General features: G+C 35.2%; 2 protein-coding genes across 9 annotated transcripts in view; both read right to left on the minus strand.

Moving 5' to 3' along the window:
* LOC138135356 (zinc finger protein draculin-like) overlaps positions 1 to 15,349 on the minus strand; it is a 218,590-nt gene that overhangs the window by 163,091 nt on the left and 40,150 nt on the right. The gene's annotated exons all lie outside the window — the stretch shown is intronic.
* Positions 1 to 15,349, minus strand: part of LOC138135355 (zinc finger protein draculin-like) — a 49,803-nt gene that overhangs the window by 13,483 nt on the left and 20,971 nt on the right. The window contains exon 3 of one of the 2 annotated variants that reach the window (XM_069054065.1): positions 3,915 to 6,885. The exons of the other annotated variant lie outside the window; for it this stretch is intronic. Within the exon in view, the coding sequence (XP_068910166.1) occupies positions 5,546 to 6,871 (1,326 nt within the window). The 5' untranslated portion in view covers positions 6,872 to 6,885 and the 3' untranslated portion in view covers positions 3,915 to 5,545. Of the gene's footprint in view, positions 1 to 3,914; positions 6,886 to 15,349 lie in introns of those variants that run through there. 2 annotated transcript variants of the gene reach the window in all.

A 15,349-nucleotide genomic window follows, 5' to 3' on the forward strand; every position in this document is an offset into this window, starting at 1 on the left:
ATGCAGTAGAAGTTTACTGTTTTACTCTTTTTGATCTATTTGTAACGTAGACGGATCCAAATGATCTGGATCGATCGGTATAGATGAGCTGAATTTATCAGAGTTTATGAATTCGGGAATTCCTCTTGAGAATTTTCCTCTTGTTCCTCAGGGTGTTTATCATCATCATCAGGATCATTTGGCGTTCACCTGTTTCATTAGTATACACGTTGGAGTCCGATATGCCCGTAGACGGACAAATAATAAATGCTCGATTTCTACAGGCTGTAACTACGAAACTATTGATCTGACAAAAAAACATAGAGAACAAAAAATGTAGAGAATTGCATGCTCTACATTTTCTATAATAACTTAGATAGAGGTATCTCGCACGGATAATGAAATAATCGCTAAAATGTTATTTTGCACCCCTATTCTCCAGTATGGCGGGGCGAGCGGCAACCCCCCAAGGTCGCAAACTCAACAATATTAATAATATGCCTGATAGAAGATACCTGCCAAGTATCTGTACCTTTTGCAAGGTAAAACTCCCTATTGATTGGACTACTACACAAATAATACAAATCATTATCATTTATTTGGCCTATACAAGCTTCGTGGTACCAAACGGAACAATTCTTGCACATACGCATACTTATCATTTCACAGGTGTCACATCAGGGACAATACCAACTTCCCTTATTTTATTTTGTCAAAATAATAATTCAAGAATAAAGCCCACTACTGTTTTAATAAGGCCCACTCCTTTGACGGGCCTTATTAAAACACATTAAAGGGTATAAGATATGATACGAAAAGAACCTAAAAGCAGAATGAAATAAATGCATGCAATGAAAAAGAACTTTCCAAGGAATACTGCAATGCTATTTTCAAACAGAAATTTGTAGAAAATAGCTTAAAATCTTACACTTACTTTTCCCGCTTTTTAGCAACACTGGTGGGTGTTGAACATATCTGGTACGGTCATTTGTAGGAATTTTATGCACTCATGCTAAACGAACCGCTTATGTTGTCGTATATTTGGAGATTTCTATAACTAAGGCAATATCATTAGTGGGCCTTATTTGGAATAGCTACCTTATTTTAAGAATCACATAGCCAAAAAATAAAATTATTTGACCATGAAATTCACAATCCATCCTGAATTTATTTTATTCGAATATTCGAATTCGTATCAAAAATTAATTACTCCCTAGGATTTAGCGATATTAGTTACTAGGTTGCCATTAATTTGGTTAGGTTGGAGGCTATTCTTGTTTTGTGAATTTCATAACTTTTTGAAGGATTCGCAAATTTAAAATTAAACTTGACAAACGTGTTACAGGTACCGTTGCTAAAGAAATTGCAGCCAAGTAACCAGAATTACCTTTTTAAAACCGATTAACTCATTAGCGTACAGCAAATTTTGACCAAATTTTCAATCATTTTTATCTCGAAAACGAAAAGACTTTTATTAGAAACATTTTTTGTGTATGAGTTCTACTCATCGTCACCTATTACTGGATTTCTTCTGGCAGGTTATATCGGGACCATTCGTATATTCAAAACTGGAGTCAACAAACTGTATTACTCCTCCATGGATGTTATTTTTTCTAGCAAAATATTCAGCTATTGAATAACTACCCACTCTAAAACAATTCGCCTCAGACTCAACCAGCCAGTGTTCTTCGAAACATAAAATATCAAATCAAAAAGTACAAAACCGCAAATCGACAAAACTGTAAAACAAAACAAAAACTAGAGTAAATGTTCGAAATGTCTCCCTTCAGCTTCCAAACATTGTGTTACTCTTCGCTTCATATTTTCAAATGACCTTTGCAAAGTTGGGACCTCAAATAAATTGCAGGTATCAGTAATTGCTTGCATTAATTCCGGAATTGTGCCAGGGCTGTTTTTGGAGACGTTGTTTTTCAGGTATGGAAAAACAAAATAATCCAGAATTGTTAAATCGGGGGATCTGGGAGGAAAATTAACTACTCTGTCGTCAAAAAATTCATGCAAAAGTCCAACTGTTTCGCGAGTAGTGTGTTGTCTTGTTGAAAATGTCCTTCTCGCAATTCATCATCATGTAATTCCTCAATGAAAGGACGTAATAAATTGTTCCTATACCGTTTTGCATTTATTGTGCCATTAAAGAAGATGGGCTCAAAAATACGTCTACGCGAAACTGCAAGCCAGACACCTATTTTCTGTGGATGTAAAGAGGTTTCTATGAATTCATGGGGGTTTTCTGCATGTAAAGATCTCATGTTTTGCGAATTCACAACGCCACTAAAGTGAAACCAACTTTCGCCACTAAAAAAGATTTTATCGAGGATATCGTTATTATTGAGGTGATTTAAAAACCACTGGCAATAATCAACCCGTCTGGGAAAATCAAGGGGTTTAATTTCGTACACAACAAACACACGATAGGGAAAAAAGTGCAAATCTTTTCTATGGATAAGCTGAACTGTACCAAGAGATAGGTTAGTTTCTTGGGCTAATCTGCGTATGGATTTATTTGGGGTCTCTACAATTATTTATTCAACCTCTTCAACATTTTCAGCTGTTCTTTTGGTTGGTCGTCCACTGCCTTTTTTGCGCAGAACACTATCTGTTTCCGAAAACATGTTTATGCATTTGTAGACTTTTTGGGTAAGTTCTTGGTAAGTGCCTTGAAAGCCCGGAAACTTTGTTGAAATTCCTCAAAAACTCGAGGTGTCGAATAGGATCATTCGTCGTTCTCAAGTCTTTCTCCATTTCTGAAGTAACACTGCACAATGAAAATGTTTTGCTCTAAAGTGAAAGTGTAATAGCAAATTTTAATAGTCAATAATAATAATAATGACAGTTACTATTGTAATGACATCTGATGACATTTGAATTAAATTTTTACGTGTTCCCAACTGAAGCGTATTAATCACGGCCCTCTCGATTTTTTTAAATTTTCGATCGCACGGTAGAATAAATACGTCATCGCTGAAAAAACAATTGGCCGTTTGACTTGATCTGGTGCGTGGATCACAACTCGGATTTCAATAAAAGAGAAAGAAAACAATGCCTGGGGCGAGCAAGTATACTCGTACTATCATTAATCCTATTAAAGTAGTCCGGTCGTCTCAGTTTCTAGTCAATAGAGGAACTGATTTCTAAATGCGCACAATCAAAATTTTTCTACAATGATACAATCAAAATTTTATGGTAAATTATTTCCGATTTATTTGTAGCGATTTATAAATAAATAATCATTAAATATATAAGTTGACATTTTTAATCGGATCTTCCGCATTAATAGCTGTTTATTCTTAGTTTTCGCGATTTTTCTCTTTGGAATGCCCGGTAAGGATGGTAATTAAGGACACCAGCGAATTCCTGAAGTCATTTTCTATCTTTACAGTAGTTTTTTGTCATAAAATCAATGCTTTTTAACTGAACAATTTCAATTTTTATGTGCCCGCGAAACACCTGTCCATAAGATGCCATGTTATTCAGTCCATTTTCGAAAGCCTTTCATTCAAAATTTAACTCGGTAAGGCCCTTAAAAAACTTCGGAATTATATTACAAAAGTGTTCAACTTTTGATTTGTACACTTTTTGTTACAAATTCAATGGTATCGATGTGACGACCGGACTACTTTAACTCCTTCACGGTCACAGTTTACTCTGTTCACAATTCTATTTGCATAGCCATTCCGTGGGCGCAACCTACAGCTACGAGTATAATCACAGAACACTGTTCACGTACAAATCACAACGCCTCTTCATTTGATGTATGTTTAAATCTATTTATCACGCTTGCACTTTTGGAAGTCTTCTTTGAACACATGTTGTTTGGGGTGTCCCTTCGAATGATATTTCCTTTCGTATTTGTACCGAGATTTGTCACAAATAAACCAGTCCATAGCTATAGAGGTGGTATATTGAAATAATAATAATCAGAAAAACAGAAATGTATTTAGCACGCATTAATCTCTATAAAACAAAAAGAAAGAAACAGAATTTATTAGTTAAATTTCAGGGTTAGTTTTGCTAATGCAAAAGTTCTACAGTTCTACACTAACCTAACGTAACACTGAACTAATTCATTTCATCATGAGTATGACTTTAAATTGTTTCTGTACTTTGTTTTAAAATTATATTCGTCACACTGAAATCACCTGACACCGATCTATACAGGATGGTCCAACACTTACCATTTTTGCGATTATGCGGTTTCTAATTATCGAAAAAATTTTACACTTGGCTAGGAAGAGACACACATATGGAGCTATAAGCCTGTCCCATTATTTTATTTATTATCAATTGGGTTTCGCGTCAGGAGGCGATAAAGTGAAATTAATCAAAATTCGATTTTTTTTTTTAATCTAAATAGGTTCAAACTAATACAGAAAACAGAAATCTGAAAATAAAAAAAATTAAAACGCATCACATTGCCGATTATTTGCAATTAATGAAGGTGTCGCACAACTGACAGGAATTTATGACGTAGTTAGGTACACTAACTGCCTAATCACAAACCAAACCAGAAGTAAGATTTACAACACCCCATCGCCAAACTGTCAGGGCTGAACTCGACTATTTTACGCCTAGCAATTTAGGCAAACATTTTGAAGAAATTTTCAAATAAATTACGTAATGAAGTTGAAATCATTCAATATTCAGTTTTCTAAAATATCTATTTTTCATTTAAAGAAAAATCCTTTACGGATGAAAAGTTGCTGCAAATCGTTTCTACAGGGTGATTCATCTTTTACCGCCGGTTTCAAAAATTTTTTTCTATGCGCAGATATTTATAAAAAACTGTTTAAAAAAAATAAATTCATGTTTAATTTTTGCATCAGAATGTGGCTAATGACGTATAAAATCAATATCTGCAACCCGTTTCGAAAAATCTTTGAAAGTTTTTGAATTATATCGATTTTAATGGAAAAATTGCTTTTATTGGTAGTGGTTGGCTTTTAGGGTTGTAAATTTTCCTTAACAATGACTACCCTGTAAAACTGACCTGCTTAGGTGAATTTACGATAGGGTTTGTAAAGGACCCACTGCTGTGGCAATAAAGACCTTATTGTTAAGATATTGGGACATTATGTCGTAAATAATGAAGCAAATACAAATTTGAATATCAAAATGCGTTTATTTCAATAATACCATATGCTAAAATTGATTTAGGGATCATCACATTACGAGCTGTCCTATTCAGCTCTGCCATAAACGGCCTTGGATTCCAGCTTTCTGTAACTTGATATTTGATCGCAATTTTCACTATTACCTAATTATAATTCATAGTCGGAAGAGGATCAATCAAAAAGAAGAGGAGTTCTGTAACTAGTAGAGAAAAAAAACTTTCAATATTTGGACCAATTTGATATTAAATCGCTATAAAGTTAGCCCCCATAACAAAAATTTAATTGAAAAAAATTTATCATGCTCAATCATAGAATATTAACTGTAGATTGTGCCTACCGAGTTTCAGAATTTTTGGACAATTATTAAATGTGTAATCGCAAAAATGGTAAGTGTTGGACCACCCTGTATTGTTTGGAAATGCTATTAACAGTTCTCATTTAAGTCTTTGTTCAACGTTGTTTTTAGGTAGTACTTTTCTTTTTAGACAAACCACACGTTTCTTATGTTGTTTCAAGTAGTCGTTTGTTTTCCCTTTAAATTCGCACTTATCACAGCTGAACCATTGAACAGCATCTGCTGAGAGATGCTTTTTCTTATGTTGTTTTAAGTGGTCGTTTCTTTTCGTTTTATATTCGCACTTATCACAGCTAAACCATTGAACAGCATCTGCTGAGAGATGAATTATCTTATGTCGGTTAATGCAATCGTTATATTTCGTTTTGTATTCGCATTTATCACAGCTATACCACTGTATGGCATCTATTGGGAGATGAATTGTGTTATGTTTTTTAATGTTGTTCTTATATTTCGTTTTGTATTTGCATTTATCACAGCTATACCACTGGGCCGCGTCCGCTGAGAGATGAATTTTCTTATGTCGCGTTAGGTAGCTGTTTCGTTTCGTCTTAAATTCGCATTTATCACAATTATACCACTGAATGGCATCTGCTGAGAAATGAATTGTGTTATGTGTTTTAATGTTCCCCTTATATTTCGTTTTGTATTTGCATTTATAACAGCTATACCAGTGAACCGCGTCTGCTGAGAGATGAATTTGCTTATGTCGCTTTAAGTAGCGGTTTTGTTTCGTCTTAAATTCGCACTTATCACAATTATACCACTGGATGGCATCTGCTGTGAGATGAATTGTCTTATGTTTTTTAATGTCTGTAATATATTTTGTTTTGTATTTGCATTTATCACAGCCATACCAGTGAACAGCATCTGCTGAGAGATGAATTTTCTTATGTTGTTTTAGGGAGGGGTTCCATTTCGTTTTAAATTCGCATTTATCACAACTATACCATTGGAAGTGGTGAAGTGACTGCTTTACGGCCCGGTACCACTCTTCTTCACTAACGTTCTCGCATTCTTCTTTTGTGTTAAAACATGAACCATCCAAGTGTTTAATCCACATTAAGACGGAATATGTTTCAAAAGAGCACTTCTGACAAATAAAGCTTTTTACAACACTGTCATTTTTTGGTTGATCTTGCCAGCAATCAGTGTCCTTTCTGTGACATTGCCTGAAATGTTGCTTTAAAATTACCACAAGATCGGTTTCAAAATGGCAGCCCTTGCAGTAGTACTTTTCCAAATCATTTCTTTCGCAACTTGATGATTCGAGTGGCAACCGATGACGTTTCGCGTGATTCACCATGTTCAAAACTGATTTGGTCACGTAAGGGCATCTCTTGCAATTGTGAATCTTTCTGTAGCCACATTTCGGGATACTCTCGCTATATTCCAAATTTTGCATTTTGATTTTATAATCTGAAAATTTAATTTCATGTCAATACAAAAAACTAATCAAAATAATTGCATAATATACAAATGTTGACTTATCCACTTGTAAATTTTTATTTGCTCAATTTACTATAGGTACAGTGGCCGGCAAAAAAAGTTTGCCATCATTTAAATGTCAGTGTCATTATAGTATTTTACAGTAGAAGTCCGTTAGGATAGCCTTTACTGCCGAGCCAGAGATTTTGTGAGACGAGTTCGCAGAGCGAGTCGAATAATACTGGCGAGGCTGTAAAGGCCCTAACGGACGTGTATTATACAATGGTTTTTGTAATATATCTACGATTCGTTTGCAATTATCTTCAACACTTAACTTTCCGTTGAAAATAAACGACTGAAATCAATAAAAAAACCGCGATCAAGATATTCCCGATGTCCGGATGGCCGCAGAGCAAGTGAGGTCATCGTTATTCCCTGCAAAATCGCGCTTGTGTTGGTGTTAAAATTCTGAAGCATCATCTTCGATCTCGCCTACATCTGCTAGTGGCATACTAGTGGAGTAACGTTAGGTTTTTATTTCGGAACCGGTAGCAAGAGCTCGGATTTGAACAAAATTTTTTTAATGTGTTATAAATAAAACATATTAAAACCTTTATAGGTTAAAAATTGCCGCTCATTGTTTGTTTCATTAATTTATTGTTTATTTACAAGAACTGAAATTTCCCAGTTAGAAATCGTTATTTTCGCAAGAAAAATACTAGAGAACAATATAGAATGACTTTGGGAAGAGTATATTGTTATATTGAAACTTGTTTGGAATTAATTGTATGTGGAAAAACAAGAACAATAGGCAGATGTTCGGTAGCCCGGTGTTGACCGGCTCAGATAGAAACACGTTCAGTTTGTCTTCCAGAGTCGCATAGTTAGCATTTTTTGAAGAAAATATATAATTATTTTTAATGGTTTTTGACAAAAAAGTGTTTAGTAATACCATGCGATCGAAAATAAAAAAAATCCAGAGGTCCGTGAGTAATACGCTTCAGTTGGCAACACGTAAAATTGTAATTGAAATGTCATCAGATGTCATTACAATGGAGAACTGTCATTATTAATTATTGACTATTAAAATTGCTATGCAATATGTTCACTTCAGAGCAAAAAATTTTCATTGTGCAGTGTTACTTCAGAAACGGCGAATCGTCCTATTCAACACCTCTAGTTTTCGAGGAATTTCAACAAAAGTTTCTGGACTTTCAAGGCAATCACAGTGGAGAGTAAAAAAAACAGACATAATTTTTGACATAACAGTCATAAGTGTGAAACCGCCTTTCCTACATTTAATAGTATTTTACAGTAGAAGTCCGTTAGGATAGCCTTTACTGCCGAGCCAGAGATTTTGTGAGACGAGCTCGCAGAGCGAGTTGAATAATACTGGCGAGGCTGTAAAGGCCCTAACGGACGTGTGTTGTACAATAGTTTTTGTAATATCTCTACGATTCGTTCACAATTATTTTTTTGAAATACATTTTTTTCAGCGCCATCGAAAAAACCGAATGATTAATAAGTGTGCGGAGGACGTCGTCATGTCAACCGTTGTTTGTGAAAAAAAAATGTTTCAATGTTGTTTGTCATATTTGTTCAACGCTTAACTTTCCATTGAAAATAAATGAATGAAATCAATAAAAAGTCGCAATCAAGATATGCCCGATGTCCCGAAGTGAGGTATCGTTATTGCCTGCAAAATCGCGCTTGTGTTAGTCTTAAAATTGTGAAGCATCATCATCGATCTCGTCTACATCTGCTAGTGACATACGGATTTCGATTAATTCAAGGTGTGTCCCATAACATTAAACATTAACGGACTCCGGCCGTTATGAGGTTGTTTACATGGTGGCAAACAGTCTGGAAAGCCACCTTTAAAAACTAGATATTACAAAAACTTATTTAGATTGATTGTGACAGTTTAGTTAATAACTGTGCTACAATCGTGTCAAAAATAAATTACTCTCTAGGATTTAGGGATATTCGATACTAGGTTGCCATAAATTTGGTTAGGTTGGGGGCTATGTGGTTTCTGGTGGCAGACAAAAGATATCTCAAAAATGTAAGGATGTGGCTAATTCCTTGTCACAGTTGCAAATTAATGACTAATGCCTCGCTAAGTGATGGATGATTTTGCGTTTCACAATCAATTTTGGTTTCTGTCGGCATATTTAATTGAAATTAATCCCTCAATTCATATTAACCAACCTTAGGCATTCAAAATTACTTCTGAAAATTCTAGTTACACAACATGAAAAACGTTATTTCTCTAAAAGTTCGAAATATAGGGAGTAATTTATTTTTGACAAGGTAGTAGGTATATGCCGTTCACGATTATTTTAAACACGCAGGAGGCCGCGATATTTTTTTGTTAGATTGGCGTCAGGTCCTGTCATATGACGTTTCGTTTTTAAATATTCGCATTGTTGTCAATTCCGTCATTGATTTAGTTAATAAGAATTTACCCAGAACTGCCCTACAAATATGTATGTTTCATTTCAATTGCAATTTTACGATTATTGTTCCTAATGCGTTCAATTATTTAAAAAATGTAACAACTTGGGAGCAGTGTTCGGTTGAATTATAACCTAAAATAGATTTATTAAGACAAATCACAATATTGCCAACTAAAATGTCAGATTTTCATAGATAGTCCGAATTTGAAATAATCGTGAATGGTTTATACGTCTGATCAATTCTTCAAATGTTCCAGTTGTCATAAACTGTCACATTGACAATAAAGAATGGATTATATTGAATTTTTGAAAATGTCACAATTTTGATGTCCGTTTTTTTTACTCCCAACTGTACCAACAACTTGCCTTGATTATTTTGTTTTTCCATTCCTGAAAAACAACGTGTTCAAAAATAGGCCACTGTGATTGCCCACCATTAACAATTTTAGATGAAAATGACATAGAAGAGGATGAAACCGGGGAAAATATTTAATTTTTATAATACACTCTTAATAAATTTTTACTTTCAGCATCTCTTGTATATTTTTTACCAATACCCGTCACAATAATCGTTTGAAGAGTTCTACTCACTTTGAATTTTAAGTAATTCATTGTCTTAGAATTTTTTTTGGTAGGTATCACGTTGTATTGGTAGGTGCTATTTAAGTTATTCTTTGCCAAAGAATATCCGACAAACAAAACATTAAACACAGGAAATAAGATTTTAATGAAAAATGATAAAAGCTATTTTTTAGAAAAAAATTGTATGTAATAAAAAATTGTCAAAATTTGAACAGTATTGTAGGACGGCGCAATGTGTGGCCGTGATTTTTCCGTTTTTGTTTCCTTTTTTTTAGTTCATAGTTTTAAGACGCTACACGTTACGTGATTGATACCGATTAGATTTCTTTGTTAGGGAAGCGTTAGGGAGTGGGAAATAAACAGTCGTTCAGACACAAAACTCGATCGCTGTCGTTATTTTGAACCCGATTTTCCTGCAGAAGTTGTGGTGGTGTGAAAATATTCAATAAGATGAGTGTATCACTGAGTGACCTGTTTCTGTTGGTGTTGTGGTGAGTTTACCTAGTTTAATAATTGCTTTTGATAACGATCATGGCCATAATTAAATACAATTAGTATTGTGAGTCTTTAAATGTTTTATAATTAATTGGGGGTCGCTGACTGGGATCAGGACTGCCCGTGATCTACAAGCAATTGAGGGTTACTGACTGAGATCAGGACCGCTCGTGATTAATAATAATAATTAATTGAGAGTCGCTGACTGAGATCAGGACTGTTCGTGATTAATAGTTAATTGAGAGTCGCTGACTGAGATCAGGACTGCTCGTGATTAATAGTTAATTGAGAGTCGCTGACTGAGATCAGGACTGCTCGTGAGTTATAATTAATTGAGATAATGTTATTTTCACCATTGAGGGTGATCATGTTGTTAATTTAATTAGAGTTGTAATGACAGTTGATGAGATTCCTAATTTTGATATGATTGAGCCCCGACATGTCGAGCTAATTAATTAGACTGTCCACCTTTCCTTTGTTTCCGGCAACTGTACACTAGCAGAGACCGTGGAGCTGCTAGTGGTGTGAAATTGATTGTGATCTATTGGACTGGCAGAGACCGGGGAGCTGCCAGTGGATGTGAGACAGATTGAGTGAGTCACTGAGTGTTATCAGGGCTGCTCATCTGTGTATCGGGCGGAGCGAGTACTTGTACTCATTGCACACCTTCGTCGCGATGGTGATCACAATTGATTGAGGGTCGCTGAGTGTTATCAGGGCGCCTCGTTTGATTACAGTTGTTTATTGAGATGAGGACTGAGTCCTAGAGGGTTCTGTGTGAACCCTAGTCTTTCCCCTAATCCTGGACAGAGCTCAATTAGTTAATGTTAATTGATAATAATGACCTAAAGTACTAGAGCTCAATGAATATGTAATAATATTTGACAATCACCAAAGGTATTAAGAGTTGACGTTGCGATGGTACCATATTTAAGGTGTGTGTGATTCATTATTGTAAATATGTGTTGGTTGTGCTCGCACAACACTTTCAGCGAACTGGTTACTCACCACCCCATTTTATTATTTTACAGGAGGTAAGCCTGTGATAGATGTGCAGACCACGATCACCTCGATCCACGACACAAGCCGCCACGACACCATTGTTAACGTAATATTCACCCAATTATTTCATCTATTGACAATTACTAAATTACGACATCCTGACACTGCATCAAGTCTGATGTGTTATATTGATTGGTGATTTGATAAGTATCAGTATTTGTATTACCTTTTGTGTGTTGTCTCTCTCTGCGAGAGTTATCTCTCTCGCACTCGCATCATAGCCTCCCTACAGTATTTTGAATTAGTATCTCACATTGTCAAATTAAAAATTTTAACACGTAAAACAACCGACAAAAACACAACATGGAAGTAGCGCAAACTTTTCAATATGTAATTTATTTAAACAAAACAATTCGGTTGCCATGGTGACCATAGCACTCCCGATCTTTGAAAATATCCCAATTTAACTATTATAAAAAAAATAAGCACAAATATAATTTCAAGATTATTTATTAAAGAAATCATAATGAGTCGCTTTTTGTGCCGGTGAGTGTATTTCCCACTATGAGCGTCAATTTTTAACCTATAAAAGTTTTAGTATTTTGTATTCATGACATAAAAAAAAATAAATTATTAGAATCGGAACTCTTGCTACCGGTTCCGAAATAACGCCGTATTTTTGTCTATCGTTACTCCACTATACGGATTTCGATTAATTGAAGGTGTGTCCCATAACATTAAACATTAATTATTGTACCAATTGTAAAAAAGTTGAAAAATAAAATTTAGATCTACGTTGCTATAGTTATTTAGTCATTCATAACGGCCGCTCCCGCTCATAACGGACACCCTTAACGGACTCCGGCCGTTATGAGGTTGTTTACATGGTGACAAACAGTCCGGAAAGCCACCTTTAACAACTGGATATTACAAAAAAGCATTAATTACACATTTGGATTTTGACGTAACAGAAAAGTGATGGCTAGTTTTTATTGCCGGCCACTGTACTATTTTCAACGATAGATTCATAACATGAAAACAAAAAAATTTCCAGGACAACATCATAATAGGTACTAGGAACTTTGAGATAAAACACTTTAACTTTGGGAACATTCGTTGCCGAGTCTACATTGGACCGACCATTCCACATATTTATTAACCTCTATATTCCGTACACTGATAGATTGCACGTTTTTAAATTCTAGTTCTAAACATAACGCAGTGAAAAATACTAAATACTAAACTGTTTGTTAACAATCTGTCATTTAATATATCGGGTGATCAAGAAAATTCTAATCCGTTGTGCCTTAGATATGAAACACGTCTTTACCCATGAATATGTTTAACTGTGGCATCTGAAGCTACATTATTTTAAGACCGATATACTCGTAATTAATTATAATTACTAAAAATTTGATATACTCGTACAATCGCGGCCATCCAAAAGTGAACGATAGCTTGCGAAAATTTCCGTATTTTTCGTTAGATTAAATCAGGTTGTATTCATTGGCGTTCGTGCAGCAGGCGTTACTATTTTAATAATAAAAAGTTGTAATAAATAATTTTTAATAAAAATGAGACAGAAGTAATTAATACATTATTAAAGTGAAAGTAAACTTTAGTAAAGAAACCTTTCCAACACCTATTCGCATTGGCTTCTCAAGCCTGTTTTCTTGCCAACCCCTCTTTATATTGAAGATGCAAGTCTTACTGCAATGTAATTCTCTCGCCACAGCAGCCAACAACCAATTTTCTTCTAGCTTTGCAATAGCCCTAGCTGTCTGCATCGGACTGAGTGGCATTTAAAAAAAATAGTTTAAATAATTTTTTTTTTTTATTTTGACATATAAAGTGACACTTTTCAAAATCATTCACGGACGCCCTCAGCGGAGATAATAACTTTATCTGCCGCTCTCAGCGGAGATAATAACTTTATCTGCCGCTCATCAGCTCGTTGGATGCCATGACAATGAAGTGACACTTTAGCATTATCAATGCAGTAGGATAACGTCATAATTTACGGACGTTTGAAGAAAAACTACTATTATGGAAAATATCGAGTTTATTTAATTTTCTGTTTAAATAAAGTAATAAAAAATTGTGCTTCTACATTTTTCAATACGGTAAGACAACAATTAATCGTTGTGTACACATAGATTATATAGAATGTCTTTCAATTTTAAATGAAACATGAATGGAATTTAAAAAAATCGCTGTAAAAACGATCCGAATCAAAATTTTGTCGTTGAACTTGCCCATCTGCAATTAAAATGTGAGAACAATTACAGAGATCGCTGTTTTAAGGAAGCAAATTTTCTCTAAATTCATTTTTACACCGACAAATTAAAAAAAAACTTTTAAAATACAGGATGTCCCAGAACTCGCTCCCCAGAGAAAAGGAGAGAAATCTTCATAAAAGGACAAATAAACAATCCCAATGAAAACATTTTCTATCTTGAACGGTATTCCAGAAAAGAACAGTTTAATTCGACCAATCAAAGCGTTTTAAGCCATCCAGGTCTATTTCTCGTAATTGTTGCTAGGTTGCATATTTTATTACGTTTTCAATAAACTCACCGGCTATGAAACTTTTGAGAAACGTCAGTGTCAAAATTTCATTCAAATCGCTTTAGTGCCGCCGTCGTGGTCAACCGTGCTCTTTCATCATGTATTCTGCAGCGGATTATGTGGAAATGTTGACAATTTACGGAGAATGTGGAAATGAAGAAAATCCAAATGTTCTATTTTCAAGGGCATTTCAGTAACGATTTTGTATAAATTTGTGGGCTGGTCTATTAGGGAGTCGTGTGGTATGTCTTCATTAGAAATTAGCTTACATGTCAGCTAACTTCCCTCTTTAGGTAGGACCTTTTGAATTTCCCGCACGGTAAGCGCGAGACATTCATCCAGAATTTTTGAACGCAGAACTTCCCTATTTGCTTGAAGACATTCCACTTCTTTTTTGTGCTACCGGCTAGTTTCAACACGACGGCGCACTACCACACTTCAGTCGACAAGTTCGAGAAATTTTGGATCAACAGTATCCTCATCGATTGATAAGTTGTGGTGGTCCACGACACTTGCCTGTGCGGTCCTATTGCCCTATTGCTACAGGAGAACAATTCAGGGGTTGCCTTCAGGAAGCTTTTGCCACAATTACTCCTGAAATGGTTACGAATTCTAAACTGAGTCTTTTGCGATTGGCACGGTTATGCTTGCGAATGAATGGTGGCCACTTTGAGCACTTCCTCTGATTGTATTTATTTTTCGTTTCATAATCCCTTTTGGCTTGTGCTATACCTTTTCTCCTGTTTTTTATGATAAGCTCACGTGCATTAGAATAAACAAGGTTGTTTTCAGAACCGCCATTTGTTGTTTTATTTAAAAAAATTAAAATAGATTCATGTGATCGATGGCGAGTGTGACATCTTGAATGACATCTGCCTTAACCTAACATGTTGATGTTGACACTTTGGCAAAAACGTCATTCTGACAGTGTGATAATATACGCTTAGCAACCGATTCTATGTATTAATTCTAGTGGTCATGACTCAGGGGTTAGATACTGGCTTATCAACCAAACCACCCGGGTTCGATTCCTGGTTAAATCATCAGGTTTTTTCAAATCACTACCATCTTTCGGAGGAGATGTAAAGCTGTCGGTCCCGGCTACTACTTAGTAGTGGTCGTTAGGTCATGTTAGAGGCGCTTGCGCGACCTGAAAACATCTAGCACTTGGCCTTAGCCAGAAGGTATACGATTATTTTTTTTTTTATTTAATTCTATTCACATTAACACCTGGAATTCCCTTTCTGGAATTGCTGGATTTTAGATGTCTCACAACTATGTTATGCAAGCCATTAATTTTTCTTCGTTTGCATGGTTGGAACCTAGATTGTCGTCGGGATTGGTCAGTT

The sequence above is a fragment of the Tenebrio molitor genome, chromosome 7 (genome assembly GCF_963966145.1).
Source record: "Tenebrio molitor chromosome 7, icTenMoli1.1, whole genome shotgun sequence".
Lineage (NCBI taxonomy): Eukaryota > Metazoa > Arthropoda > Insecta > Coleoptera > Tenebrionidae > Tenebrio > Tenebrio molitor.